The sequence below is a fragment of the Vitis vinifera genome, chromosome 10 (genome assembly GCF_030704535.1).
Source record: "Vitis vinifera cultivar Pinot Noir 40024 chromosome 10, ASM3070453v1".
Classification (NCBI taxonomy): Eukaryota; Viridiplantae; Streptophyta; class Magnoliopsida; order Vitales; family Vitaceae; genus Vitis; species Vitis vinifera.
The window spans coordinates 9,715,183-9,731,317 of NC_081814.1; the positions used below are offsets into that span (position 1 = coordinate 9,715,183).

Genomic DNA, 16,135 nt, shown 5'->3' on the forward strand with positions numbered 1-16,135 from the left:
CAAGGTCCAAATCAAGTTCGAGTCCAAATCTAACAACACCCAAATTAAGTCAAAAGCTCAAACTATGAGACTTCCACTCAAGACAAGGTCTAAACCACACTAAGATGCTATTTGTTTTATTAACTTTTTACTAAAAGTAATTTGCTTTCAAATTGTTTTTTTTTTAACTTTTGTTAACTTTTAACTTATTTCTTAATTTTTTTATTGAATAGAAAAACCTAAAATATATAAATGTTATCAATAACATGCTATTAAGAACCCGTTTCGTAGTGATTCTAAGAAATACTTTTAATATTTATAATACTTAAAAAAAATTATCACTCAAATATTAAAAATGTTTAAAACGCTTTATAAAACCACTTTCAAACGCACTCTAAGTATTATTTAGTTTTAAATTCAGTTTAGAATTAAGTAAAAAAAATAAATAAACATCACCCAAAGCTAAATCATGTTAAAGCCCAAAACATACTCAGGCCTAAGACACAATAAAGTTACACCAAGACTGAAGTTTCTTCTAACACTACCATTGTCACATATTCATACATTGTACTCTCAATTTTACAAATCAATAAGAAATTGCTTTGTTTTTATTTAAAAGAAACTTGTGTATACAATATCAAAACTCACATTTTTTTTACCATCCAAGGGCAAAAACTTTCTTTAACAATCCAAAAAATAGGTTTAAAAAGATGAAATAATTCAAGCAAAGAAGCCCTAAGAAAAGTAACATGGCTACCAAAAAAGAAGTCATTTAACAATTTGATGTGATGTAGTTGAGCAGTTTACAAGAGGTATATATTGTATTTGCATCTATTTCCAGAAATCAGCACTTCATCTGTCACATTGGGAAGCACATCCCAATCGTTAAGAGTCCCACACCCTCCTCTGAATCTACTCATCTATCAAAACTAATCAAGTATGAGATGAGTAGCCACCCTCTGCAATTCAATTAGGTCTTAAAATGAATAAGAAAACATCACTCCTGTAACTTACTCTCTGATTTCCACTACACAAACCTTATCCAAAGAACAAGCATTCAAGCTACTGTAAATCGAACAACCCAGCTCTAATGAGTTGGGGGAGGTGGGGGTAACATCAACCCACTCTTTCTCAACCATCTCTACATGTGAATTTAGCTTTGGGATCCCATGAAACTGGAGTTTTTTCATCTGTTTCGCCAACTTACTCATAAATTTCATGGAGAAGATCATGTGAAAGTTTTCCTCGATATCTTCAATACCTTCAGATATCTGGATCCCCACATCTGATTCAAGTGAACTAACAAGCCCAAGGAGTGAATGACCGCTAACAAATTCTTCATTAACACTGCATATCTGCAGCAAGAAGGCAGTGTGCTAATATGTCAGCATAAAGACAAACAATACTACAACATAAAAAATACAAACCGGACTCTGCACATGTGTGAACTACATGACCTGCATCTAAACAAAGAATTCTATACTAAGCTTGAAGATGAGAAGCATGGAAAAAATCAAGACCTTAATATTTAGGATTCTCAGTTTACACTCTCCAGTTTGCTGTTGTACTTGCTCAGTTCTGCTGTAAAGGATAGTGCACCACAAGAGGGAATGTATACTGATGGTACAAACTCACTGTTTTACTGAGAAAGTAAAGCCATTTGAATAATTAACATGTTCACTGTTTTGCACTGGGAAAGCTACCTACATAACGTGACTCCATTTTTTGTGAATAAATAGCAATATATTAAAAAGAAAAAGGCACGTCAAGGAAGCGCCCCAAAGTATACAGGTGGTATACAAAAGAGATTAAAGAACCCCTTAAACAGAACCTAACCAATCTACAAAATCCACAAAGGGGGGCCAGAGTCAAAAAACTCCTTAGCCCACACCCATAGATTACAAAGGAAAAAAGATTTACACCCTTGAACCGAATGCCCCTCATTTTCAAAAGCCCTACTGTTTCTTTCCTTCCAAACTATCCAAAAAAAACACAAGGGAGTTGAAAGCCACACTTTCTTCCTCTTCTTTCCCACACAAGACCCAAGCCACCCCAATAACGCCTCTCTAACTGAATATGGGAGCACCCACGACACCCCAAAAAGGGAAAATAGTAAGTTCCATAAACTTCTTGCCAGCTCACAATGCAAGAGGATGTGATCAATAGACTCTTCCTCTTAAAGGCACAAATAACATCTATTAGCCAAAGGGAACCCTCTCCTCTGAATACGATCCAAGGTTAAAACCTTTTTCCACGTAGCTTCCCAAGCAAAAAAACTCACCCTGAGAGGCACCTAAGAGTTCCAAATTACTCTCTCCATAATGCAATACTGGACAGCACATGTTCCAACATTCACGGATATTCTTCTCTCCATGTGTGAATGAAACAAGATAGACACCCACACCACAACTAAATGATTTCCATAGATATTTTATCCCTTGATTAATTTATCTGTCGGGCCAAAGAAAACCAAACCCCATTTCAACACTTAAAAAAATCATTTTTATCTTCAGTTGCCCTAAAAATAACCATTCTGATGTTTGGGTGCAAGTTACCTTCTAAAAACCCAATACCAAACAAGATAAAAATACAGAACTAGCAAATGGGTTCATTTCCCTGAAGTTAGAAGGTTAGAAAAGAGAAATTGATGGCAAGCTTATGTTGCAGAAACTAGAAATTTTGCCCATTTTGCAAGAAAAAAGCGTTACATTATGTTTTGAAATAACATCCAAATTATCTTACCTCAATGTATTCCACACCCATTTCGCTAAGATTGTCTAGAATGTTCTCTGATGAGAGTAAGCTAATAACTCCTCCAGATCCAACTGATGTTTGGAGTATCTCCCATGGTGATTTCATTAAAATCTTCTGTGTGTTTTCTCCTCCTAGAGAATTGCTAACAACAGGTAGCTTCTCGTCTTCCAAGAACCAGACCTGCGATTTAAGAAACAAAAAATACATAAACGTAAAAGAATCATAAGGTTGTCTCTGATTTATCAATAATTTTTGGATCAACAAATAGATATCCAGTGAGACACTACAAAAATATGATGGCAGTATCTTAACATCCCATTTTAAGATAAAATTTTCATATTCTTGTACATTTATGTTCACATTTCAGAGGGGGTTTGACTAATCCAATGCTTGAAGAGCCAAGTCAGAACACCCTTAGAAAGGACTACAAGCAATACAGCTTTGAGAGACCATGCCTTAAAAGTTTCAATTTTTACATTTGGGACTGAAATCCTTGTTAAATTTTTAAATGGATCCCAAACTTCTGAACTTCTTTCTGATATTTCATCAAAACGTTGTCCATTATTTGCTATTAGAAACAAACAATTATCAATTATGGGGAACAGGTTGAAATTGACCAAATTTTACAAATGAAGATATTGAGATAACACAAAATTGAAAAAAAAAAAAAATGTTTCTTTCTTAAATTACTTTCTTTTTTCTTTTTTCTTTTTGGATAGGTAAATTCTTGTCCCCATTAGGACTTGAACCTAGAACCTGCCACAAACCCTCCCCAACCCTTTACCACTTGAGCCAGGAGTTTAAATCACTAGCATAACTGAATAAACCCTGATTCTTCCAGTTATATTCCATGTTCCTGAAGTACCATTCCCATGACCTTTGTGGTACTTGCTCAGACAACCTCACAGTGATTATCATGAAAACTAAGAGTTTTGCAACATATTGTTGTATCAAAACTTCTTTTCTCTGTTGCTAATGGAAGAAATTGAATTCCTGGAAGACAATTTTAGTCAAAGTGCACCTTACAATTATAATAAGAAAAAGAAAAAGAAATTCCAAAGATTTCTTACATTGTCTATGAAACGTGGAATACAGAATTGCAGGGAAAAAAACAAAAAGTTAATTCCCAAAAGAAAAATGTGCCGATGGAAGTTCATTACTTTCCTCCCTTCTCTCCACCACACTCAAATCATGGGAATATTATTTTCAGGCATTAGAACAAAACCCGTTCTTACTACAAGCTTTTTAATAATATGGCCAGTCTTGCTTCAGCCGCACCTATAACAAGTCAATTAGATATTACTTAAAAGTTGAAATATTTTTTTGAAAATTGTGTCTTAATCTTAGGCAACTCTGGCTGTGAACAATTTTCCACAAACAACTTTCCAATGGTTAAAACATCTATCAAGTCAAGCTTATGATATAAATAAAAACAGAATACAGAAGAATATTATCAATTCAAGAATTAGAAATAGGCTAACCTTTTTGGGGTCAAAAGCAAAGTGATCATGATTTGAAAATAGATTCTCCAGAGAGTGGACTTCATGAGCTGGGGAAACCATAATAAGAGGCACTGAAACACGGTCTTCTTTCTGCAGTTAACAAACAGATTCATCAGACCATCTGGTAGAAAGATTCGCTAAACAACATTGCCTCATCTTCCCCACAACAGATAGAGGTTGCATTGAGAGTCAACTGAAATTAAAAATAGCATTTCACCTTTAAAGATATCCGATCATCAGAAAGTAATGTCTGAAGGAAGGAGGTTGAATTCCCTGCACTTTCAGAATCAACAAGCTCAGGAACAGAGCACCTTCCATGTTTCTCACTGTCATTTACAAATAAAACGATGGCCATTTTTCCTTTTGACATCAAATGGAGTCCCTTCTCTTGCAATTCAAAATTTGAGTCTAGCTTCTCTTCACTACCAGGAGTAGTGAGGCATTTCTTTGATACTTTTAAAGTACGCTGGCCTAACTTGGTTAATTTAGTACTGATGAACTCAGATGAACTCCATCTGACAGTCACAAAAAGAAAGAAAATAAATTTGACACTCAACAGACAAAACAGAAGGCAGTTGGTAGACGGAAGAAATATACATAAGGAACACATCATTTCATTTCACAAGAAGTAATTAACAATGGATCTCTTGTTAAATCACAGAATTGTTTTGCTCCTCGATAACAGCAAAGAACTCAGTGTCTTACATCTATGCTTCACTACATCAAACTGACAAAATGCAGCGAACAAGCCACAACATTCATATAGATTGGCCCTCATATAATAGCTTATGACAAGCCAATCGATGTCACTCATTAGCAAAATTGACCTCATTATGTTACATTAGACCCTGTATCCTGTGTTTCGAATACTCTCACTCCACTGGTTGATTAAATACCAAAAGTAGAACAATTATGAAGATTCAATCCTCTGCCACCATCTTTGGAGCTAGATTCCTTCTATTTAATATTATTTTTGGGGGGATGGGTAAGTTTTTTTTTTTTTCTTTTTGATAGGAAACGACAAAGGGATATATTGATAGAAAAAAGAAGTACAAGAGAAGGATGAGGAATCCTCCCACCAAAGAAAACTAAACTACAAGAATACAAAAACAAGAAAATACAAAGTAAAAACATACAAACTCTCTAGATTAGACCAACCCATTGGAATTACACACCGCTAGTCAATCAAGTTGTAACACATTAAGGGGAGTCCCCTTAAAAACCTTGGAACAAAAAGCCCAAAAAGAAGCAAGGAAATGAATAGAATCCCAAAGATTCTCTTAATTCCTCGCTTTATCCTCAAAAATCCTCGCATTTCTTTCCCGCCACACAACCCAAATTAAAGCAATGCACACAGCTTGCCACAAAACTATCCCTCTCTTAGAGTTAATTTCTCAAACCATGGTAATACGGTGTTTAATGGAATACGATGAGAACCCTTCAAACTGGCAAATGAAGAATAGATACCAAAATTAAATACCTGTCAAGTTTCATATTTATACTGAAGCTGTCAGCCGTAAAAGAATGTACAGTATTCATAAGAATTTTTTTTTATTATTGATTGGAGTTTTCAGAAGATTTTTTCATAAAACAACAAATGAATAACGATCTTTACAGAAGGAAAACATATCGATATTGAAACCAGCTCCACTGAATCAAAAACATTCGATAAAATAAACAAGAAATATATGTCCATAGATTCAGACATCAGCAATAAGTAACTTCACTCATATCCTTCAGTATGAATCAAATGGTCAAAGCAAACTAAACTGGGAGTAAATGATATTTGCTTCACCTTTGAGAGGATAGCTCAATATTCTGGAGGGCCTGTTGAAGCAACTTGGAATTGACACCAACAATCTGATCTGCAAGTAAGCTCCTTTGAGCTTTCTGTCCAAATCTAAACCCATGAAAGACATGTTGTTGCTCCATTTCATGCAGTTTCTTTTTAGCTGCTATAAGACGTCTTTGGAATTTTCTCCTTTGCTTCCATTCCTGAGAGTACCAACAAAATATTTATTGTACAAAATCCAGATATAAGAAGCCAGTGCAACTATATTTTTAATGTAAACACCAAAGCTGTTAAAAAATTGCACAATTCTCTCCAGAGATGAGAGAAGAGAATTCAGAATCATATAACCTCTGCTCAATCCTTTTATATATGACTGGATGCTGGTATAAGTGCTAAATATGTATATTGGCATTGCTAAAACATCATTTCTTTCTTAAGCACAAATCAGAAAGGAGGCTTAAAAAATATTAAGCTCAACAACATCCACAAAAACAATGAAAGAGGGAGAAAAGCACTGAAAAGAAGTGACACTAATCTACCTTGAAATGAGCTATACAACTGGCATCAATGGAGCTATAGGAAAGAAAAAGTGCATGAGGAATTGGTCAAGTCAACAACTACAAAAAAGAGGTATCCGTTTCAATTAGGCATAAATTGGATGCAGTGAAGATGAGATCAAAATTAGCATTGCACGTAGAACAAGACCATATGGATGAAATGAAGAAATATATCTTAGGTGTGTTTTATCTCGAAGCCCCTATCAAGTTTGAGAGAGGATTTTATAAGATGACTTTAAGGCCAGTTATATTTCACAATAAAAACGTTGGGATTTGAAGAAGCAAACTCAGAAAGGAAAAAAAGAAAGTAAGCAGATAAATAAAACAGAAAGAGTAGCCAAAATTGATATGCTTAACTGGATGTGGAGCAGTAGAAGAAAATATAAAATTTGAAAATTAGTACATTTATGAGAAGCTAAAGGTGGCACCCATTAAGGACAAGATAAGAGAAAGCAGTCTAAGATGATTCGGTCATTAGAAGGAACTTCTAGTCTTAAAGAATTTTGAAACCTCCTTGGATGGTTGTGTATTTTGAATTTGTGGTTATGCAGGGATATACTGTCCGGCAGATTTTTTATCACATTTTGTATTGTTCACTTTTGAAAGACAGTTCATCCTTCTTGCACTTTTGATTAAGCTGCTATGAGATTGTCGCTTATAATATAAAAATAAAAATAAAATAAAAAAACACATGAAGAAGACCAATAATGCACCAGTAAGGGAAAGTGATTTGATTGAGTTGGAGGTGCTATAAGAAGAAGAAGAAGGTCAAAAGTGTTTGAATTGACATGAAAAAGAAATAATGGCATTGTTTGATATGAGGGCATAGCCCTAGATAGGAATGGATGGCAAATAAGGTTTTGCTTCACCAACCTCAAGTAATTAGATGTAGGCTCATTAAATCTAGATGAGTTATTGGCAAATCAAAAAAATTATTTGGAAGCTTTGGATATATCTGCCAGAAAACGGCTGGTAAAGTCAATATTTCATCTTGCCACTCAAGAAAATTGCAAAACAAAACATCCAGTGCATTGCTCAGTAACAAAACTGACACATATTTTAACAATCAACCAAAAAATTTGTACTTTTAACGAGTAATCAGAAGTAAAAGTACAAAAGAGTATGCCTCACAAGCTGGCGCCTTTCTTTCTTTGACCTCTCATGTGAGCGTAAATTTAACTCAAGCAGTCCTTTGGGAGGTGTAATCTGCATTTCTCTTTTATTCATATCAACATTTGGAACAATCGCTTCAACAAACGGTACCCAAACAAGGGGACCAGAAACACCCGTTTCTGACTTTGGATTCCCAGTATGATCGGGAGTTTTAACTGATGGATCAAGCATGACCTGTAAAAGATCATTTGCTCCAGTGCTGAAGACATTTACAACAGTTCCCACTGGTTCACCAGTTTCCTGAAAGGAAAAAGTATAATGAATAACTCCGATAAAAAAATGTATAATCAATACCTTGAAAGCATAACAGAAAAGTGCCAAAGGTTTTTAGAAGAAAATAAAAGGAGAACAAAAGAAAGATTCATAAACAGCACACATAATATATGATATTTTCAAAGATAAATATGACAATGGTAATAAATATTAATAATACAAGGATAGCATTAATCATCTTTCCAGAATCATACTTTATTTTGACACTTTGTACTATGCCTGAACCAACAAAATGTCCTTATTGATGTCATGTCTAGATATATAAAATGGTATGGAGTTCCTGCAGAGCAGTCTTCACATAGAATGACAATGCTGAACACATCTGAAATGTAACAAAGACTTCAGAATATTAGACACAATTCCATGGTAAGTCCAAACCTTAAGAGTAACTCTCATGCCAAGAAGATCACGAGAGTAAAATTCGCCTTCTTCCAACTCGGGCCTATCATCTTCCCTTACAAGTAAACTTGATCCCACAAGTTGCTTAGCCTGAGAAAATAGAAAGAGCAAAAAGTGATAAGAACAAGATGCACACATTACATGCAAGGACACAAAGAAAGATGATAGTTCTCCAAACTAATCAACTCCAAAAACACTTGGTGAGAACCTTAAATTGTTTTTTTTTTTTTTTTTTTTTTGATAGGTAAACGCACAGAAAAATTTATATATTAAAATAAAAGGGCACCTAAAGACCAACCCAAAGCATACAGGGAGTATACAAGAGACACCTAAAGGCAAAAACAAAAAAGAAGAGGAGATACAAAAAAAACTCACCAACACTTATCTAGAACCCAACCAATCAAAAAAGTTGATTAAAGGTAAAAGTTCTTCATCTATACACGACTTAGACCAAGACCAAAGATTACATACAAAAAAAAAATTCATCCTTTGAATTGAAAATTCCTCATTTTCAAAAGCAATTATGTTTCTTTCCTTCCAAACAGACCAAAATAAACATAGTGGAATTGTCATCCAAGTCTTTCTACACTTCTTGCTCACAAAGGATCCATGCCATCCTAGAAAGGTATCTCTAGCCGAAAGTGGAAGGACCCACAACACACTAAACAGCGCAAAAAGTAACTCCCACAAAACCCTTACGTCGGTACAATGGATTAGAATATGATTAATAGACTCCTTTTCAGCAAAACAAAGGAAACATCTGTTAGTTATGGGCCACCCCCTCCTTTCGATTTGATCCAAGGTTAGAACCTTCCCCCACGAAGCTTCCCAAGCAAAAAAACCCACCTTAGTGGGAACACAAGGGCTCCAAATGATGTTCCTTGGAAACGGAACTACACTTCTAGGTTCGAGAGCACTATAAAGAGATTTAACAAAAAATTTCCCATCCTTGGTCTCTTGCGAAAGCACCCTATCCTCCAAATCAATGACTAACCTCTTTCCTTGTAAAGTCAAAAGGAACCTCTCCACCACCTCCACCTCCCAATCATTGAAAGGTCTAGAGAACCGGGGATTCCAGCCCCCCTCTTCACCCAACGAGTCCCAACAATCCGCTACCCACACCTCTTTTGAATCCTCTAAAGCATACAAAAAGAGGAAATAATCACAAAGGGTATTGTTTCCGCAATCATTTGTCCTCCCAAAATCTCACTCTTCAACCATCCCTCACAGAAAAAACAGTTTTTTTAAGCATTAGAGACCCTTCCTAATTTCCTTCCATAACCCCACCCCATAGCCCTCCCTCACTTCATAAGTACACCATCCACCTCCTTCTACCCCAAACTTCCTACTAATAACAAGCTTCCACAAGATCTCCCTTTCTACCGCAAAGCGCCAACTCCACTTGCACAAAAGGGTCCTATTAAGTGTAGAAAGACTTCTAACACCCAAACCACTCTTCTTTTTATTTGAGTAGACAATTGCCCACTTTACAAGATGAGGTTTCCTCTCCAAAGCTCCCTCAATCCAAAGAAAGTCCCTTTGGATTTGCTCTAATCTTAATCTAACTACTCTTGGCATACACATCAAAGACATTTAAGTAAATGGACATGCTAGACAATGAAGAAAGAATAGATTAGTTAATTCATGTAGCCAACTTCAAGTAGGTGGAGTAAGGCTTTGTTAAGTAAATGAAGTTACTTAGGGATGGCAATGAGCCTAGACTTAAGGGTAACCTGGCCCAACCCACCTCTATTGGGACAGATTTGGAGAGGGTTCAATCCACATAGGGGTGGGTTTGGGGAGTTTGTCTAGAACCCTGGTCAGGATTGGTGTGGGGTAGGGTTTTTTAAGGCCCACATTGATTATGTACAAAATGACAAGTACACCCTTTTTTATTCCATTTGACAAATCTATTCACATAAATAAAAAGTTCTTAAATCACTTATCCCATCCTCTGCATCCCATCTTCCCATGCACCTCTAACCCTAGATCTCATCTCAGTTGCATAGTAGAAGTTGCACGATCTCAACTCCATCACAGTCCCCCATTGCTAGAACTCACCCTCACTAAGCTGTTACAACTCACTGTTGCTCCTAGATGTCCAATTCCAATCATAATTGCACAATTGAGAAGAATTATATTTCTTCGTTTCTTCGTTTTTGTTTTTGTTTTTGTTTTTGTTTTTTTTTTCTTTTTTCTTTTTTGTTCTCTTGAAACCGAAAAAGGGAGATTTGTTCCTATCTTTTCGTCAACCTTCTCAACAAACCGATAAAGGGCTATGGGTTTAGATTTGTTTAGTATAGTCTCGACTTCACCAAATAGATAATTAAGGAAAATGAGTGTTGAATTTTATAGAAATTAAATTGGATTAAAAAAATTGTTTTTGCCTTTTCTCAGTTTTCTTATAAATAAATAAATAAATAAAAATCAGGAATTTCAGCCCTTTTATTTTCTTTGTTGATTGGATTGGGTTCACATTTTTTATGGTTTGGTAGGGCTTTGCAAGAATTTCTGAACCTTATGGGTCTCTAGTTGGGTGAATTCCCTACTTAAGTTGAACTATTTAGATATGTTGGCATCCATATGCCAACAAACATTCCTTCCTCAGCTTTTTCTTATCTCTATTGGTGAAGATCCTGCCTTAAAGTTCTGATTTGCTGTATTGACCCAAAGCAATGGTGTTACTCCATTATTTGGCATTATTTATTATTAGATTTTATCCATGTTTATTTCTCTCATGGACTTTCTAGTTTCTGAAAATCTCTGGTCCTTATACTTACTCATTTCCATTAGCTTTCTGGTGATGTCGATAGGTTATATGAGGAGTTGCCTATCAAGAAAAACAGGTATGATATCTAATAAACCAACATTCAAAATACAGTAATCCAACACGCCCCACACATCACAAGCCCCAAACAATACCGGGCCTGAGATGAGATTCCAGTGTCCCCAGCAGACCAAGCTGGATCCCAGCCCACCTCAAGTTTGGTCAGGGATGGGATTCTATTTATGTTATAGGGTGGGGTTCGGATGGGGTGACATCTATTAGCCCTATTAACATCCCTAAAGTCACATAAAAGCACAAAATTAGCTTCTGAACCTAGAGGAACTTAATTTTCCTTGGCAATTTCAACTAGCACTATAGGGTGCTTATATAATGCCAAAAAATATGAAAGTAAATTTCAGCAAGAATCACTAGAGCAAGATTGGAATTTTTTATTTTTTTTTTGATAAATAAAGAGATTGTATTAAAAAACCACCGAAGCAGTGGCTAAAAGTACAAGAAAGAGAAGAGAAAAAGAAGAACGCCCCTCGCTCCCTAGCAGAATGCCAAGGCCCGAAGAGCATCCCTACCCACACCCTTAACGGGAAGCCACCCAACCAAAAAAATCAACTAAGGTCGAGGGACCATCTTTTATAGACCTCTTCGTCTCCAACCAAAGAAAATAAACAAAAGAAGACTTAAGTCTTTGAATTGACAGCTCCTTTTCCTCAAAAGCAACTTTGTTCCTTGTCTTCCAAACCGTCCAAAAAAGGCACAGAGGACTTGCTTTCCAAACACCCTTGCTCTTCTTACCCACAAAAGTCCCATTCCACCCCGAAAGCATCTCCTTAACCGTGGCTGGCAGCACCCACTGCACCACGAACATTGAGGAAAGCAGCACCCAAAGAGTTCTTGCCTTATCACAATGGAGAAGAATGTGATCAATTGATTCTTCATTCCTTTGACAAAGGTAACATCTGATCGCTAGAGCTCAACCTCTCCTTTGAAGCTGATCCAAGGTGAGGGCCTTCCCCCACGTTGCTTCCCACCCAAAAAAACTCACTCTAGGCTGCACCGAAACTTTCCAAATAGCCGACAAAGGGAAGGAGGTTGGATGGCTAGATACTAATGATTTGTAGAGAGACTTAACCGAAAACTTCCCACAATTAATCTCTCTCCAAATCACCTTATCATCCACCCCTTGCTGAATTTGCTTCCTATTTAAGGCCACAAAAAAACTGCACACCTCTTCCATCTCCCAATCATTAAACGGTCTAGAAAACAGCAGACTCCAACTTCCCCCACCCTCATTGCACCTCCAAACATCCTTAACCCAAGCATCCTTGGAAACAGCTAATGCAAATAAAGAAGGAAAAGAAACACAAAGAGGTTCATCCCCACACCAAATGTCTTTCCATGATTTTATCCTTTTCCCATTCCCCATAACGAAAAAAAGCCTACTTTTCACAACTTCCCATTCTTTCCTAAGAGTTTTCCACAACCCTACACCATGCGCCCACCCCCCTTTGCTTCCTTTGAACTCCATCCCCCTTACTCCTCCCCATATTTTCCCGTAATCACTTGGTTCCAAAAAGCCTCTCTCTCAATAGCAAATCTCCAACTCCATTTACATAAAAGAGCCTTATTGAGGATAGAAAGACTCTTGACCCCCAACCCCCCATTATCCTTCTCAAGGCAAACCAACTCCCACCTAACAAGATGAATCTTCCTCTCAAGAGCCCCACCTCCCCATAAGAAATCCCTCTAAATTCGCTCTAACCTCAATCTGACTTTTCTAGGCGTAAAGAGCATGGACATAAAGTAAATGGGCATATTAGCTAGAGTACTCTGGATCAAAGTAATCCTGCCTCCTTTGGATATGTATTGGCTCTTCCATCTAGCCAATTTTTTCCTCATTCTCTCCTCCACACCGTCCCAAACAGCCAGCGATCTATACTGCGCACCTAAAGGCAACCCCAAATAAGTGGTTGGAAGACTTCCAACCTTACAACCAATAGCTGCAGCCAACTCCTCTACATCATCCACACAACCCACCGGAATAAGCTCACTTTTGTCAAGATTAATTCTCAAACCCGACATGGCTTCAAACCACATTAAAATTCAACTTAAATGCAGCAATTGAACCTTGGAAGCTCCACAGAAAACTAAAGTGTCATCAGCAAACAAGAGGTGTGACACATTAACTCCCTCACCACCCCTGCTCCTCGCCTTACAAGCAGACACAAAGCTCCCAGCTACTGCATTCCTTAGGAGACTACTAAAAGCTTCCATCACCGACACAAAAAGGTACGGAGACAGAGGATCCCCTTGCCTTAAACCTCTAAAGCTTTGAAAAAAACCTGAGGAAGACCCATTCACCAAAATGGAGAATAGTCTTTTTTTAAATAGTCTTTTTATTTATCTGTGATGTACCACTACACATTATAATATACCAAGGTTTGTTTTGAAGATTTTTTTTTTTTTAAATCAGAAATACAAATAAATTTTATCGATAAAAGAAAGAGAGAAGGATGAGGGGTCCTTCTCACAAAATACAAAACCTGATCAAAGTAAGAGTATACTCCTTCACTATGCAAGGAGAAACTAAAACAACGAGTTTTGAAGAAATGACATGTTAATATGAAAAAAAAAAAAAAAAAAATCATGGTCATGTTAATCCAAATGTTATTTTTAACAACCAATAAAAGCTATTATTCTTCTACCATCACATTCTTGCACAACATATTCTCTTAAGCCTATACCCCCATTAAAAAATGATAATGCTGACTCAAAAACATGCATTGATGATTGTCCAAGAAAACACCATAAGGAGACAGAATGTGTATTTAGTAACTCCTTGCAACAAGTAATTAACATCATATCAGCCAATGCTATCAAAACACCAGCCTGAAGATTGAACCAGAAGGCAACTAGCTCACTGGTCAGGCCACCTGACTCTGCAACCACCAGGAGCTATGGAAATGACAAAAATAAAGATACAAGATACCATTGATGGCTCAAAATCTGGAAAATTATTTAATTCAACACAATGACATAGTCAATCAAGGAACTACTGGACCATGATATGCTTATCTCAATATAACTGGGAATTGTCAGCAGCAAACCTCAGGCGTTTTTTTTTTCTCTTCTCAAAATATAATTTCCTATTCAAGACCCTCTCCAAACAAAGGCAACTCAAAAACCATGTGAGTATTCACTAAAAATTGCAGCATATTCACTGTAACAGAAAATAAAAAGAACGGATAAGTTGAACAACACAAAAGAAAAAATTGCTCTTGCTAAGCTTACCTCTTCTACTGTATCAATTCCACCAAATTTCAGTATCCAAGTCTTCTGTCCAGGGTGTCCCCTTCCCTCCACCAGCTCAACTTCTCGAATTGTTTCTTTTCCAGAGAACTGTTGCCTCAACCATCTTATTCCAGGCTATGATTAAAACCATAATTTAATATAAGACAAACAAAAATAAATAAAAATGATAACTGAAATCAAAAGGTTTCAGAACTCCATGCTACCGTTTCAACTGTGTTTTACCTCAGCAAATCGCAACTCAGGAAAATCAGTATTGGGTTTTACACGAATCTCCCCTTGAAGCCCATGAACACTGGAAATGTATCCAACTTCGACGAATTCTGATTCAACCTTACTTGTTTCGAGGACTTCTTCAGTAGCTGGAGTCAAACAAACAATTAGGTAAACTCATCACACAGAGAGGCTTGAAAGCTCCAGACCCTTGATAAATATTCCAACAAATACAGAATATTACAAGTCACATTTCCCATTCACCACTTTCAACAAGTTTTAGATTAGCCAAACCAGAACAATCAAACAATTAGCCCATTGCATAAGAGGCTAAACTAATCCAGACTCGTTAATAACTTTCCATGAACACTGCAAATTCAGAGGTTTCCGGTACAATGAATTTCGATACTCTCTTCAGAAGATAAAGTAAAATAAACAAACATGTGTACAGAAGTATGTCATAAATAAGGCAAGAAGAAAGACCCAAATCCTCTAAAGGTATTTCACATGAACAACTAATTTGTATTCTGATAAACTTTCACGAAAAAAATATGCCTTGTTTCAACAAAATTTTCAACTATCAATGTGAAACAAACACCAATTACACAAACCCACCACGTGAAACCCCAAAACAATCCTGATTTCAATCAACCATGACGCAGTACAAATACTAAAATAAACAAAAACTACACAAAAGCCATCACGCAAACATGAAATTAATTCGAACCCATCAAAGAAAAACCCCAATTCTTCACGTGTACGAAGTTAGATTAGAAATTACCTGTGCTGTGCAGAGGGGATAGGGTGTGTCGGTAGTTCCGCAAACGAGTCAAGGGTAACCGAACAGAAGCAACAACAGGACGAGTGGGCCGACCCCGAACCGGCAGCGCGAAATGGTTGGAGGTGGGGAGAACGGTGGGTAACGGAGAGAAGGAGCTTGAAGAGCACAGAAGAGACGATCTCTGCATTGTCGACTCAGTGAGTCACTCTGATAGGGAACCCAACACTGAACTCCGAACCATGAAACGCAAAGAAAACAGCTATAAGATAAAGGTACCAGCAGCTACAGAATAAGGTACAACTCGGGAGGGGGATGGTTTTTCCCCTTTTTTTTATTAATATTATATTTATTTATTTATTTATTTATTTATTTATTTATTTATTTATTTATTTTTGTTATTATTATTTTAATAAAATCATGAAAATGTGGCTCTGAGATATTCGCCAAAACGAAAATATCTACGTGACCATCTTTTATTGTTGATGTGTGGGAGTGGGAAAGAATTGGGTCCCTCTTTGAATTCTTGAATCCTTGGGGGATGGGTGAGTTGAAACTATATATTTTAATGATTGATTTAGTGAAAATTTTAATATTCCTGTTTAATTAATTATTCCACTGGTT

At 36.6% G+C, this 16,135-nt stretch overlaps 1 protein-coding gene across 1 annotated transcript; it reads right to left on the reverse strand.

The window, feature by feature from the left end:
* Nucleotides 1-729: 729 nt before the first annotated feature.
* Nucleotides 730-15,825, reverse strand: LOC100251997 (uncharacterized). Its single transcript, XM_002271535.4, has 10 exons — nucleotides 15,515-15,825; nucleotides 14,746-14,882; nucleotides 14,503-14,637; nucleotides 8,409-8,519; nucleotides 7,716-7,997; nucleotides 6,031-6,230; nucleotides 4,453-4,750; nucleotides 4,215-4,325; nucleotides 2,722-2,913; nucleotides 730-1,334 (listed from the first exon to the last, which is right to left on the reverse strand). Exons 1-10 carry the CDS (start codon nucleotides 15,699-15,701, stop codon nucleotides 990-992), a joined length of 1,998 nt encoding a protein of 665 aa, XP_002271571.1. The 5' UTR covers nucleotides 15,702-15,825; the 3' UTR covers nucleotides 730-989.
* Between the last annotated feature and the right edge of the window lie 310 nt (nucleotides 15,826-16,135).

Excerpts from the sequence above, each read along its gene's own strand:
- LOC100251997 (XM_002271535.4), bottom strand. The coding sequence starts at position 15,701 with ATGCAGAGATCGTCTCTTCTGTGCTCTTCAAGCTCCTTCTCTCCGTTA. Across the intron at positions 8,520-14,502 it reads GAATTGATACAGTAGAAGAG|GCTAAGCAACTTGTGGGATC; the intron begins GTAAGCTTAGCA and ends CTATTTTCTCAG. Across the intron at positions 1,335-2,721 it reads TGGGTGTGGAATACATTGAG|ATATGCAGTGTTAATGAAGA; the intron begins GTAAGATAATTT and ends TTCTTGCTGCAG.